This window comes from Pecten maximus, chromosome 8 (genome assembly GCF_902652985.1).
Source record: "Pecten maximus chromosome 8, xPecMax1.1, whole genome shotgun sequence".
NCBI lineage: Eukaryota > Metazoa > Mollusca > Bivalvia > Pectinida > Pectinidae > Pecten > Pecten maximus.
In genome coordinates this window covers 33,084,184-33,107,234 of record NC_047022.1, presented here as the reverse complement: position 1 = coordinate 33,107,234, position 23,051 = coordinate 33,084,184, and the positions used below count along the sequence as shown (strand labels likewise).

At 35.5% G+C, this 23,051-nt stretch overlaps 1 protein-coding gene and 1 non-coding gene across 2 annotated transcripts in view; one reads left to right on the top strand and one right to left on the bottom strand.

Moving 5' to 3' along the window:
• Positions 1–3,321: 3,321 nt before the first annotated feature.
• On the bottom strand, positions 3,322–3,393 carry Trnae-cuc. The gene has a single exon. It is a non-coding gene; the product is annotated as a tRNA-Glu (tRNA).
• A 268-nt stretch (positions 3,394–3,661) lies between these two features.
• LOC117333252 (probable E3 ubiquitin-protein ligase HECTD4) overlaps positions 3,662–23,051 on the top strand; it is a 67,800-nt gene continuing 48,410 nt past the window's right edge. Inside the window, 16 exon segments of the mRNA XM_033892466.1 lie at positions 3,662–4,429; positions 5,899–6,122; positions 7,199–7,307; positions 7,705–7,849; positions 8,781–8,948; positions 14,200–14,383; positions 14,531–14,707; positions 15,131–15,244; positions 15,560–15,703; positions 16,560–16,786; positions 17,195–17,262; positions 17,410–17,576; positions 17,852–18,078; positions 18,891–19,013; positions 22,120–22,176; positions 22,434–22,655. Coding sequence (XP_033748357.1) covers positions 3,759–4,429; positions 5,899–6,122; positions 7,199–7,307; positions 7,705–7,849; positions 8,781–8,948; positions 14,200–14,383; positions 14,531–14,707; positions 15,131–15,244; positions 15,560–15,703; positions 16,560–16,786; positions 17,195–17,262; positions 17,410–17,576; positions 17,852–18,078; positions 18,891–19,013; positions 22,120–22,176; positions 22,434–22,655 — 3,027 coding nt within the window. The 5' untranslated portion in view covers positions 3,662–3,758.

Genomic DNA, 23,051 nt, shown 5'->3' with positions numbered 1-23,051 from the left:
AAGGTTCATGTCATCCTTTTTGGGAAAATTTTAAATATTCTATTGAGAAGGCCTTAGAAATTACAACGAATGTGGTAATTGTTGGAGATATAAATGTTGATTTTTTAACCATATCGCATAACCATATTTTAAATCAAATTATGTTGGAAATGGACTTAACCAATGTTATTAATGAACCCACTAGACACGGATTGACGAGACATAGTTTATTGGACCCTATTTTATTGAGTGATAATTCTAGATGTACAGATTCTCATGTTATTAAGATAGATCGTAATATAAGTGATCATGACGGATGTGTAGTATTTCTGTCTATACCCATTAGTCTATCCCGTAACTATACCCGTCAAGTTTGGTCATATAAAAATGCAGATTTTAATAAGTTAAATAATTTGATTAATACTTTTGATTGGGAAACATTTTTCCAAAATTTTGATTCTGTTGATATCGCCAGTGTTAGATTCACTGAACAGTTTTTATCATATGCTTCGGAATGTATACCAAAAAAATCAGTTGTTATTAGACCACAAGATAAACTATGGATGAATTCAGAACTCAGGAAAGCTATGCGGCTACGAGATAGACTCCGTAAAGTATTCAAGCGTGTTAAGTCCATTTCCAATCTAACAAAATATAAACAACAAAGAAATAAGGTCAATAATATGAAAAAGCATGCAAGGGAGTTGTTTTATGATAAAGTTGGGGACATTATTGATAAGCTTGACACTAGTAACCCTAAATCTTATTGGAGACTTGTTCGTAAATTATATAAACAATCTGAGTCGCTGGAAGTTATTCCACCACTTACGAACCCAGATAGTGGAAATATTGAACTTGGTGATATCGAAAAAGCCAATATTTTGAATAACTATTTTTGTTCTATTTCAACAATTAATGATAGGGAGGTTCCATTACCAAATTTTAATCTTAGAACTAATTCTTTCCTTGACTCCGTTGTAGTCAGATCCGACGAAGTTTGCGATATTCTGAAAATTCTTAAACTAGGGAAAGCATCTGGTCATGATACCATAAGTCACCATATGTTAAAATTTACTGCAAATTCCATATGTAAACCTTTGTCAATTTTGTTTAATATGTCTTTTAATCAAAAAAGTTTTCCTGAAATCTGGAAGAAAGGCGTTGTACTTCCCCTTTTCAAAAAGGGTGATAGACATTTAGTGTCCAATTATCGACCAATTACTCTTCTGTCTTGTATCGGTAAAGTTTTTGAAAGAGTTGTTTTTAAACACATTTACAATTATTTTCATGAAAACTCCCTTTTCTATGAAAAACAGTCTGGTTTCATGTCATGTCACTCTACAGTGCACCAACTTATCGAAATTTACCACAATATTTGTTGTTCACTAGAGGAAAAAAAAACACGCATGTCTTATCTTTTGCGACATCTCCAAAGCGTTTGACCGTGTATGGCACAAGGGTTTGTTAATTAAATTAGAAGCATATGTTATTAGGGGTGATCTTCTAGAGTGGTTAAAAAATTATATTTCTGATCGTCAACAACAAGTTATAGTTAAAAATGTGTACTCCAATACAGGTTACACGACTGCTGGCGTACCACAGGGAAGCGTTTTGGGACCCCTTTTGTTTTTAATATATATAAATGATATTGTTGATAATATGAATAGTATATCTCGTTTATTTGCTGATGACACTTCGTTAATGTATTCTTCATCATCTCTTTTAGACATTCAAAGATCTCTTAATAATGACTTGCAAAAACTCAATAAATGGTCTCAAGACTGGCTCACTAAATTTAACCCACAAAAAACTGATGTATTGCTAATAACAAATTCAAAAAATATTCCACCCTTGAACCTCACTTTTGGAGAAGAAACTTTGAAACTAGTTAGTAACCATAGACATTTAGGTGTGACTTTCAGTTCGGATGCAAAGTGGTCCCTGCACATAGCAGAAATAATAAAAACATGTATGAAAAAAGTATCGGTGTTAAGGAAATTCAAATTTTTGTTGAGTAGAAAAACTTTATTACGAATTTATAGAGTATTTGTGTTGCCTGTATTGGAATATGCTTGTGAGGTATGGGATGGTTGTTCTCTGGCAGATGTAAATAAACTAGAACAAGTTCAACTTGAGGCAGCAAGAGTCATTACCGGCATGCCATCTTTCTCTAGCAAACAATCTCTATATAAAGAATCCCAGCTCCAACCTTTATCTGAAAGAAGAAAGTTCCGTAAACTTTCAATGATGTATAAACTCCACAATGATTTAACTCCTTCCTATTTCAGCAATCTTCTTCCTCCAAGAGTAGGTGAACGTAATTCGTATAATGTTAGAAATAAAGAAAACTATACCGTTCCAAATTTTCGATTGTCTACTTCTTATGAATCCTTTATCCCATCTTCTGTTAGGTTATGGAATAATTTACCTATTGATATCAGAGAACAGCCATCCATTAGTAGATTTAAATCCAAAATAGAAAACAATCGTGATATATTACCTATTTATTATCTAACTGGAAATAGAAAATTAAATGTTTTACACACAAGGTTAAGACATGTTTGTAGTAGCTTAAACTATGATTTGTATAGAGTAAATATAATTAATGATACAACCTGTGCATGTGGTAATGAGTGTGAAAACGTGTATCATTATTTTTTTGATTGTATATTGTACAGAAGAGAGCGTGAAACTTTATTTGATAATCTCTCCCGCTATTGTAATGTGACTCTTAATGTTATTCTCTGGGGTTCTCCTAAACTATCTGATGAACAAAATGGCTATATTTTTCAATATGTTCAAAATTTTATTAAATCCAGTAATCGATTTTAGGTCATCTCTCTCTCTCTCTCTCTCTCTCTCTCTCTCTCTCTCTCTCTCTCTCTCTCTCTCTCTCTCTCTCTCGCTCTCTCTCTCTCTTTAAATTAACTGGCATTAACATATTTACTTTTCATTCTGTCCCTCATCTCTGTCTTTTCTTACATCATATACAAATTTTATATACTGTATTATATTGTAAATTCATATTATGTACATAATGATTATTGGAAGAAGGCGTTTTAAGTTGCGATAACTTGTGTCCTATTCCTGTTGTTATATTTAACAATAAAACTATGTTTAAATCAAAAGGAAATGCAAACGAACGCTGACTACAAAGCTCAAAAATGTTGAAGTGTTAGTCTAGGGATGTTGTAACTGTTACAGCGGATATTTTCTTAAGACTATCAATAGTCGGCGATCCTAATTAAGAAGTTGAAAGAAATATTAATGAAAGGTGGTTATTTATATAAAAATTGTTACATCTTCAATATAACAAATCTAATAACTAAAAAAAAAATCATCTTCCCAAGCGGGGAATCGAACCCCGGCCGCCGCGGTGAGAGCGCGGAATCCTAACCACTAGACCACTTGGGACATATCATACACTGCGAAATATTTTATATATATTCTATGTTAAAAGCATATGAAGTATTAGTAGTTTTAGTACAGTATTTAAACACATGGCATTTTTATTCATGCATTAGCTTTATAAGATATTGCTATATATAACTGTTCAATTTAAGCATTATCCACACGGTCTTTTTTTTTCCCCTTCCTCTTCTCAAAGATCGTCTTTGCGTTTGAATGTGAAGAGTTTCTCAAGCTTGTTTTAAACACAGCCGTTATTTTCATTATGGTCGCAGATGACAGCAGAATAATTTCAAAGTCGAAAGTGAGATCATTTCTAATCCAGGAAATGTCGAAATGGCGTATAAATGTACCAAGACATTGAATTAACAATGTCGGGTATATTTCAGGACAATTGTCAGTGGCTTTCCGTCACAGAAGAAACGCTGTTTCTGCACGACGGACTGATCAGGGTCACAGATTTGGTCGAACTTCCTCGTGATGTAAATAGTTCCTCAGAGGGTGACAATGAAGTCGTAACGTTTGATTTGAAGACACCGAAAGAATTAAGTGATAGATTACTAGCTGTATGTGGGACACAGAATAATGCTTACTCTAGATTGTTAGAGTATCGTTTGAATGCACTGAGGGGCTATTGGAATGCGCAAAGGCAGGTGTTGATCGACGAACAACAAGACAGGGATAGCTCCACGCATGAGGAAACAATAGCCCTGTTGAAGAAGCAGGGTATTTTCAAAGATCCAGAACAGGCTTCATTTTCAACACGAATCAGCGTTCTTTTAGTAATTCCACTTTTACAGTCTCAAAGTAGAGTTGATCCGAATTTGTGCGGAGTCACAGCAGAACTGCTCTTAAATTGTCTCAGAGATTGTGCCCCACTAACTTTGTTTAAGGAACCAGGAGATTGCTTGAGAGGTCTTGAAAATCTGCTCTGCACTTGGCTAGGAGAAGACACTAATGATGCTGACAATAAACAGTTGGTTAAAGATGCTTTTCAGCGTAAAAATACAGCTGCAGCACTTGTTGCGCTTGCATGTGCAAGGTATGTAAAAAATCTACAAATCTGAACCATAGAAGTGGACAAATATGAATTATCACTTAGTTAGAAATTGTAAGACATAGTGATCACTGGTATAGTTATTTTAGCACAATGTCTTTTCACACCAAAATCTTTATATCTCTCAAATGTTTTTTTGTTTATACGTATACCAAACCCTTTTCTGCAATGACTAATTATAATGATAAAGTGCCATTTTGCTTTGATATATCTATTCTTCCTAATGAGTATTAGTTGCTACATGTCAGTTTGATAACTAAAAAAAATGATTACTCAGTCACAATTCAATGTCAAATTTTATTAGAAACAACAGTGCGTGCAAGTATAATGTGGTTTTCAGGAGAAAGAATGATGATTTAAATATATCTTTACTATAGTTACATTTGTAATAGGAGTGGAAAAATGCACGGCCAGACCGGGGTTCGAACCCGGGACCTCCGAACACTAGTTGGATGCTCTACCGATTGAGCTACCTGGTCGCCGATGATCGACCCAGTCCAGTTCCGCTACATTCTTCCCTCCCTTTTTTTAAGTCTTCGGCCCCGAAGACTTCACAACCCAGGTTCGGGTATCCCATTGTCAAGTATTCACCTCACTTGAAACAAGGTTTGGTCACAGGCACCAAATGTAATAGGAGTGGAAAAATGCACGGCCAGACCGGGGTTCAAACCCAGGGCCTCTGAACACTAGCCGGATGCTCTACCGATTGAGCTACCTGGTCGCCGATGATCGGCCCGGTCCAGTTCCGCTACACATATACTACATACTGTATCTAATGCAGTGGAATTTTCTTAATATTTACATATTTACATAATTATCTACACTATTAAAAATGAATTAATAATCATTAATTATGTTACTTGTTGGTCAATGTCACATTCTACATGTATAAAAAATTTCTCAACATCTAGATGGTTTTGGTTTGGTTTATTTTGTTTAACGTCCTATTATATTAACAGCTAAGGTCTAGATGGAATGTTCCATAGTTTTCATTTGTTATTTTTATTGGATTTATTTCTCTTTCATCATCATATGATTATTTTGTAAATGAACTTGTCTGTTAATTGATAATTAAATAACCTATCCTGAATTTCTGATATTCTCTATTTTTCTGGCCTCATCATCAATAAATGAAACATATATTCATAATAATCAATTATGGATACAGTATTTAGTACTATTTACATCCTTCCTTAGTAAATACAGGGTAGGTTGAGAATTTCCTTGGAAAGTAGAGACAGTTTAGGAGAACTGTATATTTAATTATTGAGGGCATATGCCACTGCACTCTTTTGGAGCATAAATTTTGGGTTTTGGTATATATATCTAATTGATATCTGCACCTCTTTCAATTGTTCGAAACAACTTTTGTTTGAACAGTTTTTGTTCAGTGTACTGGATGCAAATATTATGATATGCCTCCTAGATTGATCAGTCTTCATTTTATAATGCAGAGGTCACCTAAAGACGTTTATACACACGGTGCACCTGCTTCAGTCGTTGTCTGACCTGGACAGTTTACCTGTCGTGGACATCCTCACACGATTGCTGGAGACTGAGGGTGGCCAGACACAGCCTACAGCCATCCTTGGCACTAAACATGTCCTGTGTTGGGGCTTTGAGGACTTACTAGGGGGGGCTGATAAGGAGGCGACCAATGGCAACAAGGATACTAAAGGTCAGTTAGAAATCTGGTCACTAATGTAGATAGTTGATTGAGTGTCTATTTGTTTTTTGTACAGTTTGATTTGTTGTTCCTTATACCATATTACATATTTTACACATATAATGATAGTTATGACAGCTTTGTGTGATAAAAACAGGGTCATTATAAGATAGATATACTACTTTCACATACACATGTATTTGATTTTTAAAAAAATAGAAAGATTGACATCATTCAATGAGTTGTTGAAAATGAAACTTTTTTTTTCATCTAAATATTAAGCTGTGAAATTCTCACCAAATGATATCCTGCCTATTCATTGATATCATAAAACCAGGATTTAAAGTATGTTTTCATCTGAGAGTTGCAGGTGTAATGTCTCATGTAGTTTATGAATCACGCGTGATTGGTAAAAAAATATTCTTCTTGATCCTTCACCTCATCAGGACTGAAGCCATATAAAAATCTATTGCTGTGCTTTTTCACTACTGTATGCTGAGTCTGTCGCAAGGTTAGAAGCAACAAGCCATTGGCATCCATATGACTTGTATAGAAATGTGACTGACATTTTGGTTGCAGTGTAAAGAAAATATACCTTTTATTTTACTGTCACAACAAAACTTGGTTGATGTATTGACATCTGCATGACAAACACCATTCAGGAAGATTATTTGATACACCAAAATTTTTCTTGAATAAGAAGCTGTTTTGAGCTGTTGGATTGGCCATGTCACTGACATATATATGGCCCATTGAAAATATTGAGGATATTATCGGGCAACACATTAGAAATGTCTAAATATTGCAACATAACATGTACACATAACACTTTACCTATTCTGTTTGGATCTCTTACCTAAAACATTATACCTGGGATGTTAGTAAGAGCTGAATTTTGAATTGATTTTATATTTTACAAAACATCTTGAATTACCTTTAAGAATATTATCAATGCTCTTGTACAATCTATCAGATGACAGAATAACCATTCTTTAAAATATTTTACAGCATCCTGAATGTGTAACTCTTTAGAAAGGTATTTAGATAGTGTATAGCCTTAAGTAACTTTGTCTCTTATCTCATTACAGACAGTGATGTTGGCCGCAGCATCACTTGTGATGGTGTGTTTCTGTACACAACTAATTCACAGGGTAAAGGCTTGGCCAAGATGGGAACAGGACTTCACGGCTCGCTAAGGTATCTACTCCTACAGGCAGCTTAGGCCTTTTGAATTTTATTCTTTTGATGAATTAAGAGGTTAGATATTGATATGTAATTTGCAAACTTGTTAAAAGTTAATGGCAGAATTTGAAGTGTTTATCCCCCCCCATTTTTTTTTTAATATCACAAAATATTTTGCTTGTCCCACCAAAAAACATTCAAAATCAAATCATTTCTTATTATCTCTAATGAGCTTGTTCCTGCTTCTTTCAGTTTTTGTCAGATAAAATGTCTGAAGAAATGAGCAATCAACCCCATTGATCATCATATCTTCTATGGAATATAAATATGTTTTGTGCATGTGAAATTATTATCAATTATCATAAATAGGATCCACTGTGCAATATTGAATACCATTGTGGTTTGTTTGAAGGGGATATGTGTATGCTAGAAATGCTGAATTAGGCCCGGGGAAGGTTGCCTTTGGTAATGGTGCACTACTATACAGACCACAGTCTTTTGACCAGGAGGCAAATCTCACAAACATGTGTCAGCTCATCGACATCAATACCTTACAGGTAAACTGGTTATATATCTAAATATTCGTTAGCATCCAGAATAATTCTTACAGGTAAACTAGCTACATCTTATTACTCGATAACATAATTTACTTTGATACATGTATTAAGGCTGATTATACATGTGCTATATGTGCTCAGTTACATGTATTAAGGCTGATTATACATGTGCTATATTTACTTTGATACATGTATTAAAGCTGATTATGCATATGCTATATTTGTTTTGTCATGTATTAAAGCTGATTATACATGTGCTATATTTGCTTTGTTACAAGCATTAAAGCTAATTATACATGTGCTATATATTTGCTATGTTACATGTATTAAAGCTGATTATACATGTGCTATATTTACTTTGTTACAAGCATTAAAGCTGATTATACATGTGCTATATTTACTTTGATACATGTATTAAGCTAATTATACATGTGCTATATTTGTATTGTTACAAGCATTAAGGCTAATTATACATGTGCTATATTTGCTTTGTTACATGTATTAAAGCTAATTATACATGTGCTATATTTGCTTTGTTACATGTATTAAAGCTGATTATACATGTGCTATATTTGCTTTGTTACATGTATTAAAGCTAATTATACATGTGCTATATTTACTTTGTTACATGTATTAAAGCTAATTATACATGTGCTATATTTGCTCTGTTACATGTATTAAAGCTGATTATACATGTGCTATATTTACTTTGTTACATGTATTAAAGCTAATTATACATGTGCTATATTTGCTCTGTTACATGTATTAAAGCTGATTATACATGTGCTATATTTGCTCTGTTACATGTATTAAAGCTAATTATACATGTGCTATATTTGCTCTGTTACATGTATTAAAGCTAATTATACATGTGCTATATTTGCTCTGTTACATGCATTAAAGCTGATTATACATGTGCTATATTTACTAGTGTGTGAAGACGATTCCTAAACCTGAAGAGTGCCTCCATGAGGGACCACAGACTACTATAGGATTTTGTAGTGATGCCACCTACTTCTACTGGCTATGGTGTCCTGGCCTCGCCTCTGACAAAAGTGTGAAAGGACTCAACGTGTATCTAGATGTCTTCTCACATCAGGTATATCTATATATTGCCTCCATGTTATTTGTCCCCTACCAGTGAAACAGGGGGAACTATATAGGTTTCCTCCCTATCTGTCTGTCTGTCCATTTACTCAGTTTTCTGTAATTTTCTCAGCCATGCTTCAAGGTATTTCGGTGAAAGTTAGTATGTAACTTCAGCATGAGTAGCTACAGATCAAGTTTGCGTTTCAGCGATTTTGGGTCAATGTCAAGGTCACTGTCACTGGGACAGGTACTACAGGTACTTTTTAGCCCACCATCATCAGATGGTGGGCTATTCAAATCGCCCTGCGTCCGTGGTCCGTCGTCCGTCCGTCCCTCCGTCCGTCCGTCCGTCCCTCCGTCCGTCCGTCCGTAAACAATTCTTGTTATCGCTAATCCTCAGAGAGTACTGAAGGGATCTTTCCCAAATTTCATATGTGGGTTCCCCTTGGTGCCTAGTTATGCATATTGCATTTTGAGACCAATCGGAAAACAACATGGCCGACAGGCAGCCATCTTGGATTTTGACAATTGAAGTTTGTTATCGCTATTTCTGAGAAAGCACTGAAGGGATCTTTCTCAAATTTCATATGTAGGCTTCCCTTGGTGCCTAGTTATGCATATTGCATTTTGAGACCAATCGGAAAACAACATGGCCGACAGGCAGCCATCTTGGATTTTGATAATTGAAGTTTGTTATCGCTATTTCTGAGAAAGTACTGAAGGGATCTTTCTCAAATTTCATATGTAGGCTTCCCTTGGTGCCTAGTTATGCATATTGCATTTTGAGACCAATCGAAAAACAACATGGCCGACAGGCAACCATCTTGGATTTTGATAATTGAAGTTTGTTATTGCTATTTCTGAGAAAGTACTGAAGGGATCTTTCTCAAATTTCATATGTAGGTTCCCCTTGGTGCCTAGTTATGCATATTGCATTTTGAGACCAATCGGAAAACAACATGGCCGACAGGCAGCCATCTTGGATTTTGACAATTGAAGTTTGTTATCGCTATTTCTGAGAAAGTACTGAAGGGATCTTTCTCAAATTTCATATGTAGATTCCTCTTGGTGCCTAGTTATGCATATTGCATTTTGAGACCAATCGGAAAACAACATGGCCGACAGGCAGCCATCTTGGATTTTGATAATTGAAGTTTGTTATCGCTATTTCTGAGAAATTACTGAAGGGATCTTTCTCAAATTTCATATGTAGACTCCCCTTGGTGATTAGTTATGCATATTGCATTTTGAGACCAATCGGAAAACAACATGGCCGACAGGCAGCCATCTTGGATTTTGACAATTGAAGTTTGTTATCGCTATTTCTCAGAAAGTACTGAAGGGATCTTTCTGAAATTTCATATGTAGGTTCCCCTCTGTGCCTAGTTATGCATATTGCATTTTGAGACTATTCGGAAAACAACATGGCCGACAGGCAGCCATCTTGGATTTTGACAATTGAAGATTGTTATCGCTATTTATCAGAAATTGCTGAAAGGATCTTTCTCAAATTTCATATGTAGATTCCTCTTGGTGCCTAGTTATACATATTGGATTTTGAGACCAGTCAGAAAACAACCTGGCTGACAGGCAGCCATCTTGTATTTTGAAAATTGAAGTTTGTTATCGCTATTGTACAGAAGGTACTGAAGGGATCTTTCTCAAATTTCATATGTAGGTTCCCCTTGGTCCCTGGTATTGCATTTTGGGACCAATCGGAAAACAACATGGCCGACAGACAGCCATTATCGCTAAATCTTAAATTTTATATATAGGTTCCCCTTGTTTGAAAAGTACTAGATCTAGAGGGCTGTTTCTGAATTTACACAGATTAGTAAGACTTAGAAGAAGGGAAAAGTAGAGAAAAGATCAATCTGACATTGAACCTATAAAGATCATTCAATGGTGGGCGCCAAGATCCCTCTGGGATCTCTTGTTTAAAATCCCATTTAACTGTAAGTGTATGTTTATCATCAGTCTGTTTTCTGGAATGCATTGAATATATATATAGGGGTCTAGTAAGTAATAATGACAATATGGTCCAATATAGGTACTGGATCCTAACAAACAGATGTTTTCTTGATGCGTATTACTAGAAATAGATAAGTCATGTAGTATTAACGACAGTGCAGACAGGTAAATTGTCCAATTATAGACTCATTTATTTATTTATTTTATAGTTCTATGTGGTGTGAAAATGCAACTCTCTTTCAAATCAACCGCCCTTTTTGTAGTTTACACCTGCTTTCTTACTGGAGGAAACGAATAATCTGTATTGGACGAGTCATCTGGAACATCCTGGCCCAAAAATAAGCCTTTTTCGACCATTCTCTGCATTAACTTTTAATGTTATGCTGTTCTATTTAAACACGTTTGAATTACTTCAAAATGTATTCAATTTACTTTCACCATTTTTAGTCAGGTACAGTCAAACCTGCTCTAACGACCCCCTGTATATAACGACTGCCTGTCTATAACGACCAGTTTTAAGATTCCCCGTGAGATTTTACTATATAACGACCCTCTGTATAGCGACTACCTGTCTAATGTGGCTAACGACCGGTGATTTCGGAACGGCAGTCGCTAATTTGTTTTCTATAGCGACCGATTTCTGTCAGCCATCTTCTGCTCTCGGCAGTCATCCCTCATAAAATCCCCGGAAAATTCAGACACATCGACCCTGGCTTGATTATACAAACAAAGGACCACCACAACCCTGGCCTGAGTATATAAACAAAAGACCCCTACCACCTGTTAGACTATAATTACTGTAGCTGCCCTGGCCTGGGGCTCGGTAAGAGAGGAGTCGGGTCACCATGCGTGTCGGTATTACATTATAACTGTGCACAGGTGGCTTCATTTGACACGGTCAGTTAATTTTGTGATTACAGCTAGGATACATCACTTCAATAACAAACACTGGTCATATCTGTCAACAAGATTTACTCACATGAAAGCCAATAATGCCTTTCTTAATCGTAGCTGTCGGTACTAGCGTTGGTACTGCCGCCATCTTTAATTAGTCAATACTAATAAAAAGTCGTAAACTGACACAAATATCCGGATTTCAATTTGGGTCAGAAAAAAAAAATGGTTTTAAGAAGTAAGACTATAACACAAAATAATTAGTAGTAACACAAATATAATTAATTAATTAATTATTGTGTATTCTTTTTCTTTATTTATGAAAGAAAGGGAGATAATTTGATAGATACATATAGCATTATTTCAGAACAAAATATTTTAAAAAAATTATCCATAAGACCATTTTGAGTTATATTTTGTGTTTGGGTCCACAAATCATTAAATATTAAACCCTTCAGATTTATAAAGTTTATGCATTTATTTAACTTCTGACTGGTCTTCTGAATGCCCTGTTCAATGACAATTTATTTATGGCAGGTTTAAGTAAATTGGTTGGTGCAATAATTTTGACCTGTCTATAAAGGCAACCTGTCTATAGTGACCGTTTTTCTGCCTCCCCTTGGGCGGTCGCTATAGACAGGTTTGACTGTATATTGGAATTTAATCACACTGATTGCCTCCCAAAATTGTCAATTTTGACTGAGTTTTGTTGGACGAAATGAACCAACGGAGGCAATAAACAAAATACATTTTCTTCATAGCACACACTGTCATTACATTGCTGGGCTGTTACTTTTTAAACCTTTCATTAGGCCATTTATACCATCTGTATATCACCTTAGATGTTTTCTAATACAAGAGGTCTTTGGCAAATGAATTATCGACTGAAGGGAACATTAACACAAACATACCAACATTGCTCGTTGATTATCTACTAAACTTGTGTAACTGTGTATGTTCTATGTCTGTATGTGATTGTTTGTAATTCACTTGTGTCTTGATAAAGGGGAAGATTGCCAAAAAAATTCCAACAATTTACTTGTCTGTACTGTCGTTATTACTACATGACCAATTATATCATATACAGTCAAACCTCCTTAACTGGAACTCATCGGGATCGTGAAAAAACTTCGAGTTATCCGAGTCTTCAAGTTAACTGAGTTTCAAGGTAGACTTGTTGGTACATTTGTATATATATATATCTTTTAAAAAAATCCTTAACAGAAACACGCCCATTTGATTTCACATAATAATAATAATAAAATCGTATTTATTATTTATACTAAAAATGATATTTCTAATAAATAAATTATAATTCATTTAATATTGTCTTATCGTTTTAAAATCAAGTATTTTTTGGGAGTCGTGGCCGACATGTCATTTCTAAGTGAGTGAAAGACGAGAAGATTACCACACAATTTCAGCACTTTAATATCTATTTGAATGATTTCTATCGTGGTACATAAATGCTATTATTGTTAAACATCATAAAAAACCAACATACGAAGTCTGCGGCAAATAATACATACACAAATGTATCGGCAAAGGCCACGTGTTGACAAGTGGAGTAGCATCCAGAAATACACAGTGTGTAAGTACACGTCAATCTTTTACAACAATCATGGATAGAGTTGAGTCACATAAATATGATCCAATAGTTTTAAAACCATAAACTTAAATCACTTATCATAGTTCGATCAGAAACGAAGTCCTGGAAATAATTTACGCGTTACCCGGCCATGGTTGTGATTTCAGGTGCGTCGGATAAGTTCCGCCCGATCACACATGGTGATCCAGACAATTTGACAGCGTAGTGAGCTTGGGTATATTTATCACACTACTTTAATCATCAAAGGGCTTATGTAAGTGCTGTTTGTCAACATCCATACTGTTGGATCTTAATAAAGACAGGTTTTACAGTAACAAGTCGGGTATGTTTGATGTAATTTAATAATAAACTGAAATAAAAACGGGGTATTTCCCGTGCTCGAAATTGTAAACAATTTAACGAGACGTACAATGAGAATTTTGTTGACACATTCTGTTTGAACATGAAAATAATGTTTTCACCTTCAGGATAACTGGTACATTTTACATAGGTTTTATAATATCGGGACCAACATTTTACTTCGGGATAGCCGAGTTTTTCGAATTATTTTTAGTTTTTATTACTAAGAAAAAGAAGGATTTTCTGCCGGGACCAGAGTAATACTGCGAGTTAAACAGGGTCTTCGAGTTATCCCAGTTCGTGTTAACGAAGTTTGACTGTCTATATATTAACAGCTATATGTCCTTTGTTTATCACTATTTTTTTCCATATTCGTTGGATGTATGAGTTTCAGTTTCAACACGATGTTGGTCGGGTGTTGCTGTAACTCCTTGTCTTTGTTTATTAGTCAGAGGAGGAGAGCATCAAGCTATTACAACCTCGAGTGATTCTGCAAAAGAAGGATGAAACTAGTGCGAAATCCATAAATGAGACACTGCTGTCCCGATTACGTCCCTTTAGAGGGAACTCTTCAGCTGCCACTCTTGTAGCACTCACAGGAGGGGATTCCACACCTGGACGAAAAGATGATTGTAAGTGTTTTAAGAATCTATGAGTAGAAAATTAAGAAGTGTAATTGGTTGCACACAGTATTTGCAGTTGAAATTGGAGATAATTTTATATGTGTCATGTCTGAGGAAGTATACAGCTTGTGATGTTCAACATTGTATATTGTGTAGCTACGTTGATGGTGGGTAGCACCTCGTGTGGAGTGTCTATGAAGAGTTTAGTGAAGGCCCCAGTCTACTGTGATGGAAGTACGTTGGTAGTGCTCACGCCCATGTCTGGAACAGGTGGTAACAGCTCTGCCTCCCGCTCTCTGTTTGGTACTGGAGGCAATCTCTCAGGATTTAGGTGTAAGTGTTTTTAATAGGTGTTCTATTATCTATTATTAATTTCAACATAATCAATTTACATAATATGAATAATCATCCTTATCTTATTGAAAGTTAATATAATTTCAAGTTCTCTTTATAGTGATATATATTTTCTAAATATAGGTCCATTTGTATTCATAATACTAACATTGCTACTTACCTAATTTACATTATAATGACTTTGAACATACAGATTTGGAATTCATTAATTAATTGATTAATCTATATAATAACGTATTTGAAGTTTTTGGAAAATACTGAATGGTATTGTCCTTATTTGAGGAATTTGAGTATGATGTATCCCCTATACCTTTGAAAGGTCTCTTTCAAAAACAGCTGACAGCAACCCTGGTAATGTTAAAGTCATCTATGGTTTAATTTAGTTTGCTGTTTTTATTGTAGTGTTGGCGAGTAACATGTGTTTCAACGTGAAGGATGGTCAGTTTAACACAAGGATAGACCTGAGTGATGCTCCGACCTGTTCCCTTGGAAGAGGTGCTCCCTTGGCTGGTCTTGGTAAGGCATCGTGACTGGTGTGATGGTGGAAAGGTTCTGTTCAATATTTTTATCTTAAGAAATAATTGATAAACTGAATCAGATATATTGTGTATAAACACTTTTTATTAATCTTTTTTCCAAAAAAATAAATAAATTATGTCTTGTCTTTTTCATGTCAAAATAAATGTAATGTGAATGACACTTGCCTGTTGAGTCAATGACTGGATTTGATCAGAAGGTCTTGTATCAAATATTATTTCATTTTGAACATAACATTTTTACAACACAGTTGTGATTTTAATGAGGTTTTCATTAAGAAGTATTTTCCTTCAGGTCTTTGTTTTGATGTAACCAACAACTCTATATGGATGTCCAGTAATGATTGGGTTGATCAATTCTACAACCACGGCCACCAGGCACCTCACCACATCAACCGCCGTCTCAAAATATCTCCACCTGGTCCCCTCCAGTCAGACGGTAAGTAAATTCCCCCACACTCTATCAACAACGGTAAGTAAATTCTCCCACACTCTATCAACAACGGTAAGTAAATTCCCCCACACTCTATCAACAACGGTAAGTAAATTCCCCCACACTCTATCAACAACGGTAAGTAAATTCTCCCACACTCTATCAACAACGGTTTCGAGATATCTCCCTCCAGTCAGACGGTAAGTAGATTCTCCCACACTCTATCAACAACGGTTTCGAGATATCTCCCTCCAGTCAGATGGTAAGTAGATTCTCCCACACTCTATCAACAACGGTTTCGAGATATCTCCCTCCAGTCAGACGGTAAGTAGATTCTCCCACACTCTATCAACAACGGTAAGTAAATTCTCCCACACTCTATCAACAACGGTTTCGAGATATCTCCCTACAGTCAGACGGTAAGTAGATTCTCTCACACTCTATCAACAATGGTTTCAATATGTGTCCCTACAGTCAGATGGTAAGTAGATTCTCCCACACTCTATCAACATCGGTTTCAATATATCTCCCTCCAGTCAGATGGTAAGTAGATTCTCCCACACACTATCAACAACGGTTTCGAGATATCTCCCTCCAGTCAGATGGTAAGTAGATTCCCGTACATTCTATCAACAACGGTTTCGAGATATCTCTCCTTGTTTCATTCAATTCATATGACATATCACCAAACTCCCTGCCTACAGACAATCAGATGTCAGAAACTCATTGTTAAATTAATAAATGCATGAAGAAATATCTGTACATAATAAATATCTTGGAAACTCATTGATATGAACTTTCTTCTCCACCCTAGATCTGTATCTGTTACCAGTAATGTATACTTGTATATTTTCCTTTACAGGAAACAACATAGAGACAGAGGTAGTAATCAAACACATCCTGCACCACGTAGGGAGTATGTGTCTTCATCAAATCAACAACGACCTGCTCCACACTCCACTCGGCTCATACATCCTCCAGCAGCACCCTGCTGATCTAACACACATGACTCGTATCTGTCACATCCTACAGCGCTCCATAGAGAGAAAAGATAGCCAGGTCGTCATCTGTACTCTCATCATACTACAGGTAAATAATTCAGGGTCATTCACGTACCTGAAGGGCAGAAGACAAACACAGTTTCAGTGCATGTTTACAGACTTTCTACACTACACAAAACATTTCAAGGTCAATCGGCACATATTTTTCAGGAAATGTTACAATATTTTAAAGTGAGAAATAGAGACATTTAATTTTTGTTTATTGTTTATGACACTCTGAAGCTGTATATTTTGAGGTCTACTTGTTATATACCCCATGTATTGTACTGGGTTGCCTGAGAAGCAAAATTAATTTTCAAGATGTTCATTGAAATTACTGAAGACAAGTTAATTTTCAAGATATTCATTAAAATTACTGAAGCCAAGTAATTTTCAAGATGTTTATTGAAATTTCTGAAGTCAAAGTTAATTTTTTCGAGATGTTGTATTGTTGCAGTTAATATTCAAGATCAGCATGTTCAAGAGGGAGAGAGAAGGAGAGGTACAGCTACTACAGAAAGCCAGGTATGTGTTTGGGCAATTTTGTATCAAGTTACAAAAATAATATTTACATAAAGAAATTAAAGTTAAACTAGAAAAGGTCATTTTGAAAGAAAATAAGGATGTTATCACAAAACATCTCTCAGCAACTGATGCTTGTTTTTGTTACAGCTCTTTAGTGTGGCACCTATTGACAGACTACCCACATTTATGTCCGGACGACCCAAGACTGACTGCTGTCCAGAACGAGGCATGTCAAGTCTTAACTTCCGGACTACATGTCCTCTACCCGGAACCTGATGACAAAAACAAGCTCCTCTTCCAGCTTCTGTCAGATGGTAACTATGTCCTCTGTTTCTGATGAATTGATCAGATTCCTTATATCGGGGTGATTAAATTATTATAAGAAATAAAGAACTTATTGAAGACTATTCCCTCATCATTCATTGATGAATGCAAAATAGAAATTAATTGCAGGATATATGTTAAATTGTAAATACAGGTATTATCAACAATCTGTATGATGGCGTAGAAATATGTGGTAAACTATTTTTTTGTTAAGCTAAATGTGATAAGATATATTTAACTAAAGCTACAACATTTGATTGTACAGGTGGTCAAAACCAGTCACTGGAAAAGTTGAGGAATATGATCCTGATTGACCTATCAGAAAAGCTTCGTGCCCAGTCTCTGTCACGGGACGAGATGAAGTATGTCCGACTGAAGGATGACCTTGTCAACTACATCCTGAAGACAGCGGTCAAGGAATCATGTGTGCTGTTACAGGACTCGCTGACGCTGGACAAAGCCCAGTTTGAGGTCCTCCAAGCCTCTGTCCCAGTAAGGACCCATATCATTCTGCTGTTGGCCATTTGGTTAAGGGAACGATATCAAATACATTTGATAAATATAGTCCAGAACTGTTACTTTTCTCCTAGAGGCTGCTTATACTACCATTGAACAGGAAATATCTATTTTATTATTTGACAAATAGAAAATAACATTCTTATTGGTCATTTATAAAATGTTTACTCTGGTATAAACATGTTATCATATTGATAGAATCCCCCAAGGAAAAAGAAGGTGAAATATGGTTATGGTTGTGTAATAGCCTGGTTGAATTGTGTTATTGTAAACTGTAGAGGGTGTCAACAGTGTATATGTGTCGGATGTACTGTGAGATACCTTAGGCTAACAGGGCTCAAAGTGGCACCTTAAATTCACCATTGGCAACCAGTTTTTAACCTATAATGCGCCTGTATGGCCACTAAAAAAAAACTATGTAAATTTGCGATTTGGTTAATCTTTTAAAGGTTGCAGTCAATGCTAAAATGACGTTCATAATGGAAAAAGTTACAGAGAGATGTTATATTGATCTAAAGAATTAAGATTTTTTTTTTAATTCAAGACAACTATATAGGCCAGGCGACTAACTTTTCCAATTGACACCTAGATTTTATGACTTGGTAGCCAAATAGGCCACCTGGTAAAAATATCCACTTTGAGCCCTGTAAAGGAAATTATAAATGGCATGATTTTTATCATTCCTCAGTTGTCATATTGTATTTTTTTGACAGAATTTTTTGAAGCCTGAAATGTGACGGATTGTAAAGAATATTTTTGTTAATTTTTGACTTGTTGCATTTTTATAGCATGCTTCGTCCTGCCTACGTTTTATGATGGCACTGCAGTCACACCTTCTTCGTGAAGTGGTTCTCCTGAAATCTCCAGATAACGGAGAGGAGAGTCAGGCGGAGTACGAGGCAGAACTCAGGGTAGGTTTCTTCTCCGGTTGTGTGTATACAAAGTTTTACTTCCGGTATTGCGCATCGGAAATCTTTATAATTTTACACGCAAGAAAATCTTATCCTCTGGTTTGTTAATCTATTATAACTAAAATTTACTATATTCGTGATTTTGTAAGCTTTTTACATCGTTTTTATTAGAATATAAGTAACATTTTCTATGTCTCGTAGTCCCGCGATTTATGATCCCTTCGATCCTCTCGGACTTTTTCATACTGCGTAGCGATGTAAACAAATGGTGGCCCAGTTGTGTTTTCCCCTGAGACACAACAAAATTTTCGATAGGGTAAGGAACATCCAATCATTTTGAATCAAACCAAAATTCTAGTATGTACATTGAAATCCCAGATAAACGTTCACTTTCAAAAATTCTGCATTACTGTACAGACCACGTAGGTTGCTGCTTTGAAAGTCGGCAGCTTCAAAACTCTACCTCTCCCACCCACCCTTTATTATAATTCTCTTATGTTGGAAAATGTCAGTTATTTGTATCTGTAGAGTAGATTAATGTGTGTTATGTAGAAGTAGACTTTTTGAACTACAATATAAAAGTATTGAAAAATGTTAATGAATTTATAGTATATATTATGAAAAGCCGAATACACGTAAATGTGTTTCTGACATCCATTATCCTTTTGTTTTATTTGCATTTTATGAACTTTTTAACTTGAAGAACTTATCCTGAAGAATTGAAATGAGCAAGAAGTTATCATTATTATTTAATAAGTGGTAGTAATTATTTATTTTTTTGATTTATGGTCGATTTTTATGAACATCTGTCGTACCATGTAAATCATGCCGATCTGTTGAACAAAGTCTGGTCGCTGTCGGTTCGGTAACTCGTCGTTCCGTTACAAAATGTCTGGTATTCATGTACATCAAATAGTGAACATTTGAATTGTAAATAGATAAAAAAAAATCATAGATTTCCTGAAAAAATCTCTTTCCGATAATTAAAACAAGCGGATCAGATTGGCTGCAGATGACGACCTCCGATCTAGGTTATTACCTAACCTGAATAATGTGTAGTGATCTCAATTATAGGCGCAATCATATGCTACAGAACGTACAGCGTAAATCCTTTGTGTTTACCTCATTATAATATGAAATGCGCGTCACAACTCTTGGTCAGTTAAATAAATAATTCATGTTTTTCATTTCTTCATTGAAATTGATTTTGAGATTGAATAATTATTCTTGCCTTTGTCACCGGGGTGTGGAAATAATACCAGAGACACAGAGGTTGTTCGTTTGATGGTTTAATCAGGTCCTGAAACCTACAAAGACGAGACAAACATTTACTCACAAAGTCTTCCAAATCGAACACACTCACCCAGTCTCGAACGCGAGTTCCACACACCATTCACCATTACTACTATGTCAACTTACCAGGCTTCTATATGGCGACAAATTCAGCTCGGTCATCTCACGATGACCAATGTGAGTGCTTTGCGCTGCTGGACCGCTTGCGCCGACCTCCAGCAATGGAATGATAGCTATAGGTAGAGAGATAGAAAGCCAGAAGGTTGTCAGGTGTCACTTCATCACTATCGCTTGTGCCACTAGTTTGCCTTTTAAAAAAGACGTAATTTTTCTAGCAGACGTATTTTCTACCATGACTAGACCATTCTGACAGATGCTTGTAACATTAGGGCTTCCAGCAAGTTTCAAACGTTTATGTGAATGTGCACAGGAGGACAAGTCCAACAAACATTTTTTCATATTTGACAAGTTACGATGTTGCGATGGCCAAAACCTTGATGATGTGTAAATATAAACACCTGCATTTTTTCACAAACAGCACTTATTTATTATTTTGTTATGATAGTTACATTTTGTATTCGACGAATCCACTCGCTGAAAAAAACAAGTGCATATTATTTCTACTCGCTAATCTCGGAATTCAGCTCGCAAATAGCGAGTAATTAAGCGTTAAATTTGAGGCCTGTCCCCGTAAAATTACGTTTTTCCGGTAGTGTGCTATTCCCGTAAAATTAAGATTTAGTCCCTCCATAGTCGAATCCCCACCTGAAGTAATCAATTTTGTAAAAAATAGTTAAAAATTACATTAAAAACTTACATTTGAAGTAAGTTTAGATTCCTATCTGCGTACACACTATACAAGAAAAACAAACTCGTAATCACAAGTGAGAAATACGGTCGTTTGTTTGGGAAACATGGTATTTGGGAGTATGTGGCTTTAATGTTAAGGCTTTCATTTATGGAGGGCCATGTACTTCAGGTTTGTAATCAATTAGCTGCCTTGAATTTGCCATAGATTATCTCCCTTGAATATTTCCAATATTACTTTTAGTGTTTTCAACAATGAAAGAAGTGGCAAATTAAAGTTGTTTGTTGTTTTAATTTCATTCTATATTTGATTTGTTAAAATTTTGTCACTAAATCAAATCCTTGAAGGATGGCAGAATTTCATGAATTTCTCTTTGTTATTTTTTGTTTACATGTTTTCATTTTGATCAAGTGCTTATTCAAATGGTCAAATCAATAATAAAAATGTAAAAAACCTGAACTCTCACACTCAGTGTGTTACAGGGATGCATCTGAATAATTTAAAACAATAAAATAATTGGAGTATAAAAATAAGTTAAATCTCAAACAATTCAGCACTGGCAGGTACCGAGGATGAAACAATGCAGCAGCTCTAGGGTTAATTGATATTATTTCTGTATCAATAATTAAAATGTACTGGATATAATTTGGGCCTAAAATGAAATGAAATATACTATTGAAATTATTTCTGTATCGATGATTAAAAATGTACTGGACATAATTTGGGCCAGAAGTGAAATGAACTATACTATTGATATTATTTCTGTATCGATAATTAAGATGTACTGGACATAATTAGGGCCAGAAGTGAAATGAACTATACTATTGATATTATTTCTGTATAGATAATTAAGATGTACTGGACACAATTTGGGCCAGAAGTGAAATGAACTAAACTATTGATATTATTTCTGTATCGATAATTAAGATGTACTGGACATAATTTGGGTCTGAAGTGAAATGAAATATACAGTTTTGTTTTATCATTTGTTATTTGCATTTCTAGGAGTTGCAGATGATGATAATTACACTGGCATCTAACATTTTTGATGGATCGTGTCAGGTAAGAGTCTAACCTAGTAATTAGCTGTATATAAAAACCGGTTTTCCTAGATCTGAGTGGAAGATAATTTTGACACAAAACAAACTGAGAAATCTAACATGCAACTAAACTTTAATGCTATTCTCTCTAACTCAAAATCGATTAAACGGGGGCAAAACTTGAACAAAGATTTAGATGGAGAACCTTGAAAACAGGTGTTTGAGGTGAGATCTGCATGTGCTAATATTACCTACAATTTAAATGTTAACCTCGTACAGGTGTTGGAGGTGCTGCTTGACACCTGTAACTCCATCATCACGCAGTACAAAGATGACTTGGAGTGTCGGCTTCAGGGATTGGAACGTATCTCCAAGGCAACTATCCTCGGACACCTCCTGCCTGTCCTCTTAACCACGATGACACACTCTAATCTACGTTGGCTGTCCCTGGCTGACACACTCATGCCCAAACTTGTTCACCTGGTTGTACTGACCAGCCAGGTAAAAACATCTGACTCTGTATTATGTTAGTGGTATTGCACTGTTGAGATGACCCCTCCTGTATTATGTTAGTGGTATTGCACTGTTGAGATGACCCCTTCTGATACTTTAAGGATTATTTTACATGCCCTCACCAATTGATAGGGGCGTTAGCGTGGGTACTTGTTCGTTCTTGTCCATGTTTATGTCTTCACTCTAGCAAATTCATTTCTTTGTGATTTTCATTAAACTTGATACAGTTTTAGGGTCAAGATTACTTAAAATATAATGAAAATAGTCATCAAAATTAATGCTTGATAGCTAGACCATTCACGTCTTACATCTAACATTTTCTTGTTTAACCAAATGTTAGTATTGTATCTTTAATTCAATATTTTGTTAGATCAATTTGGATGT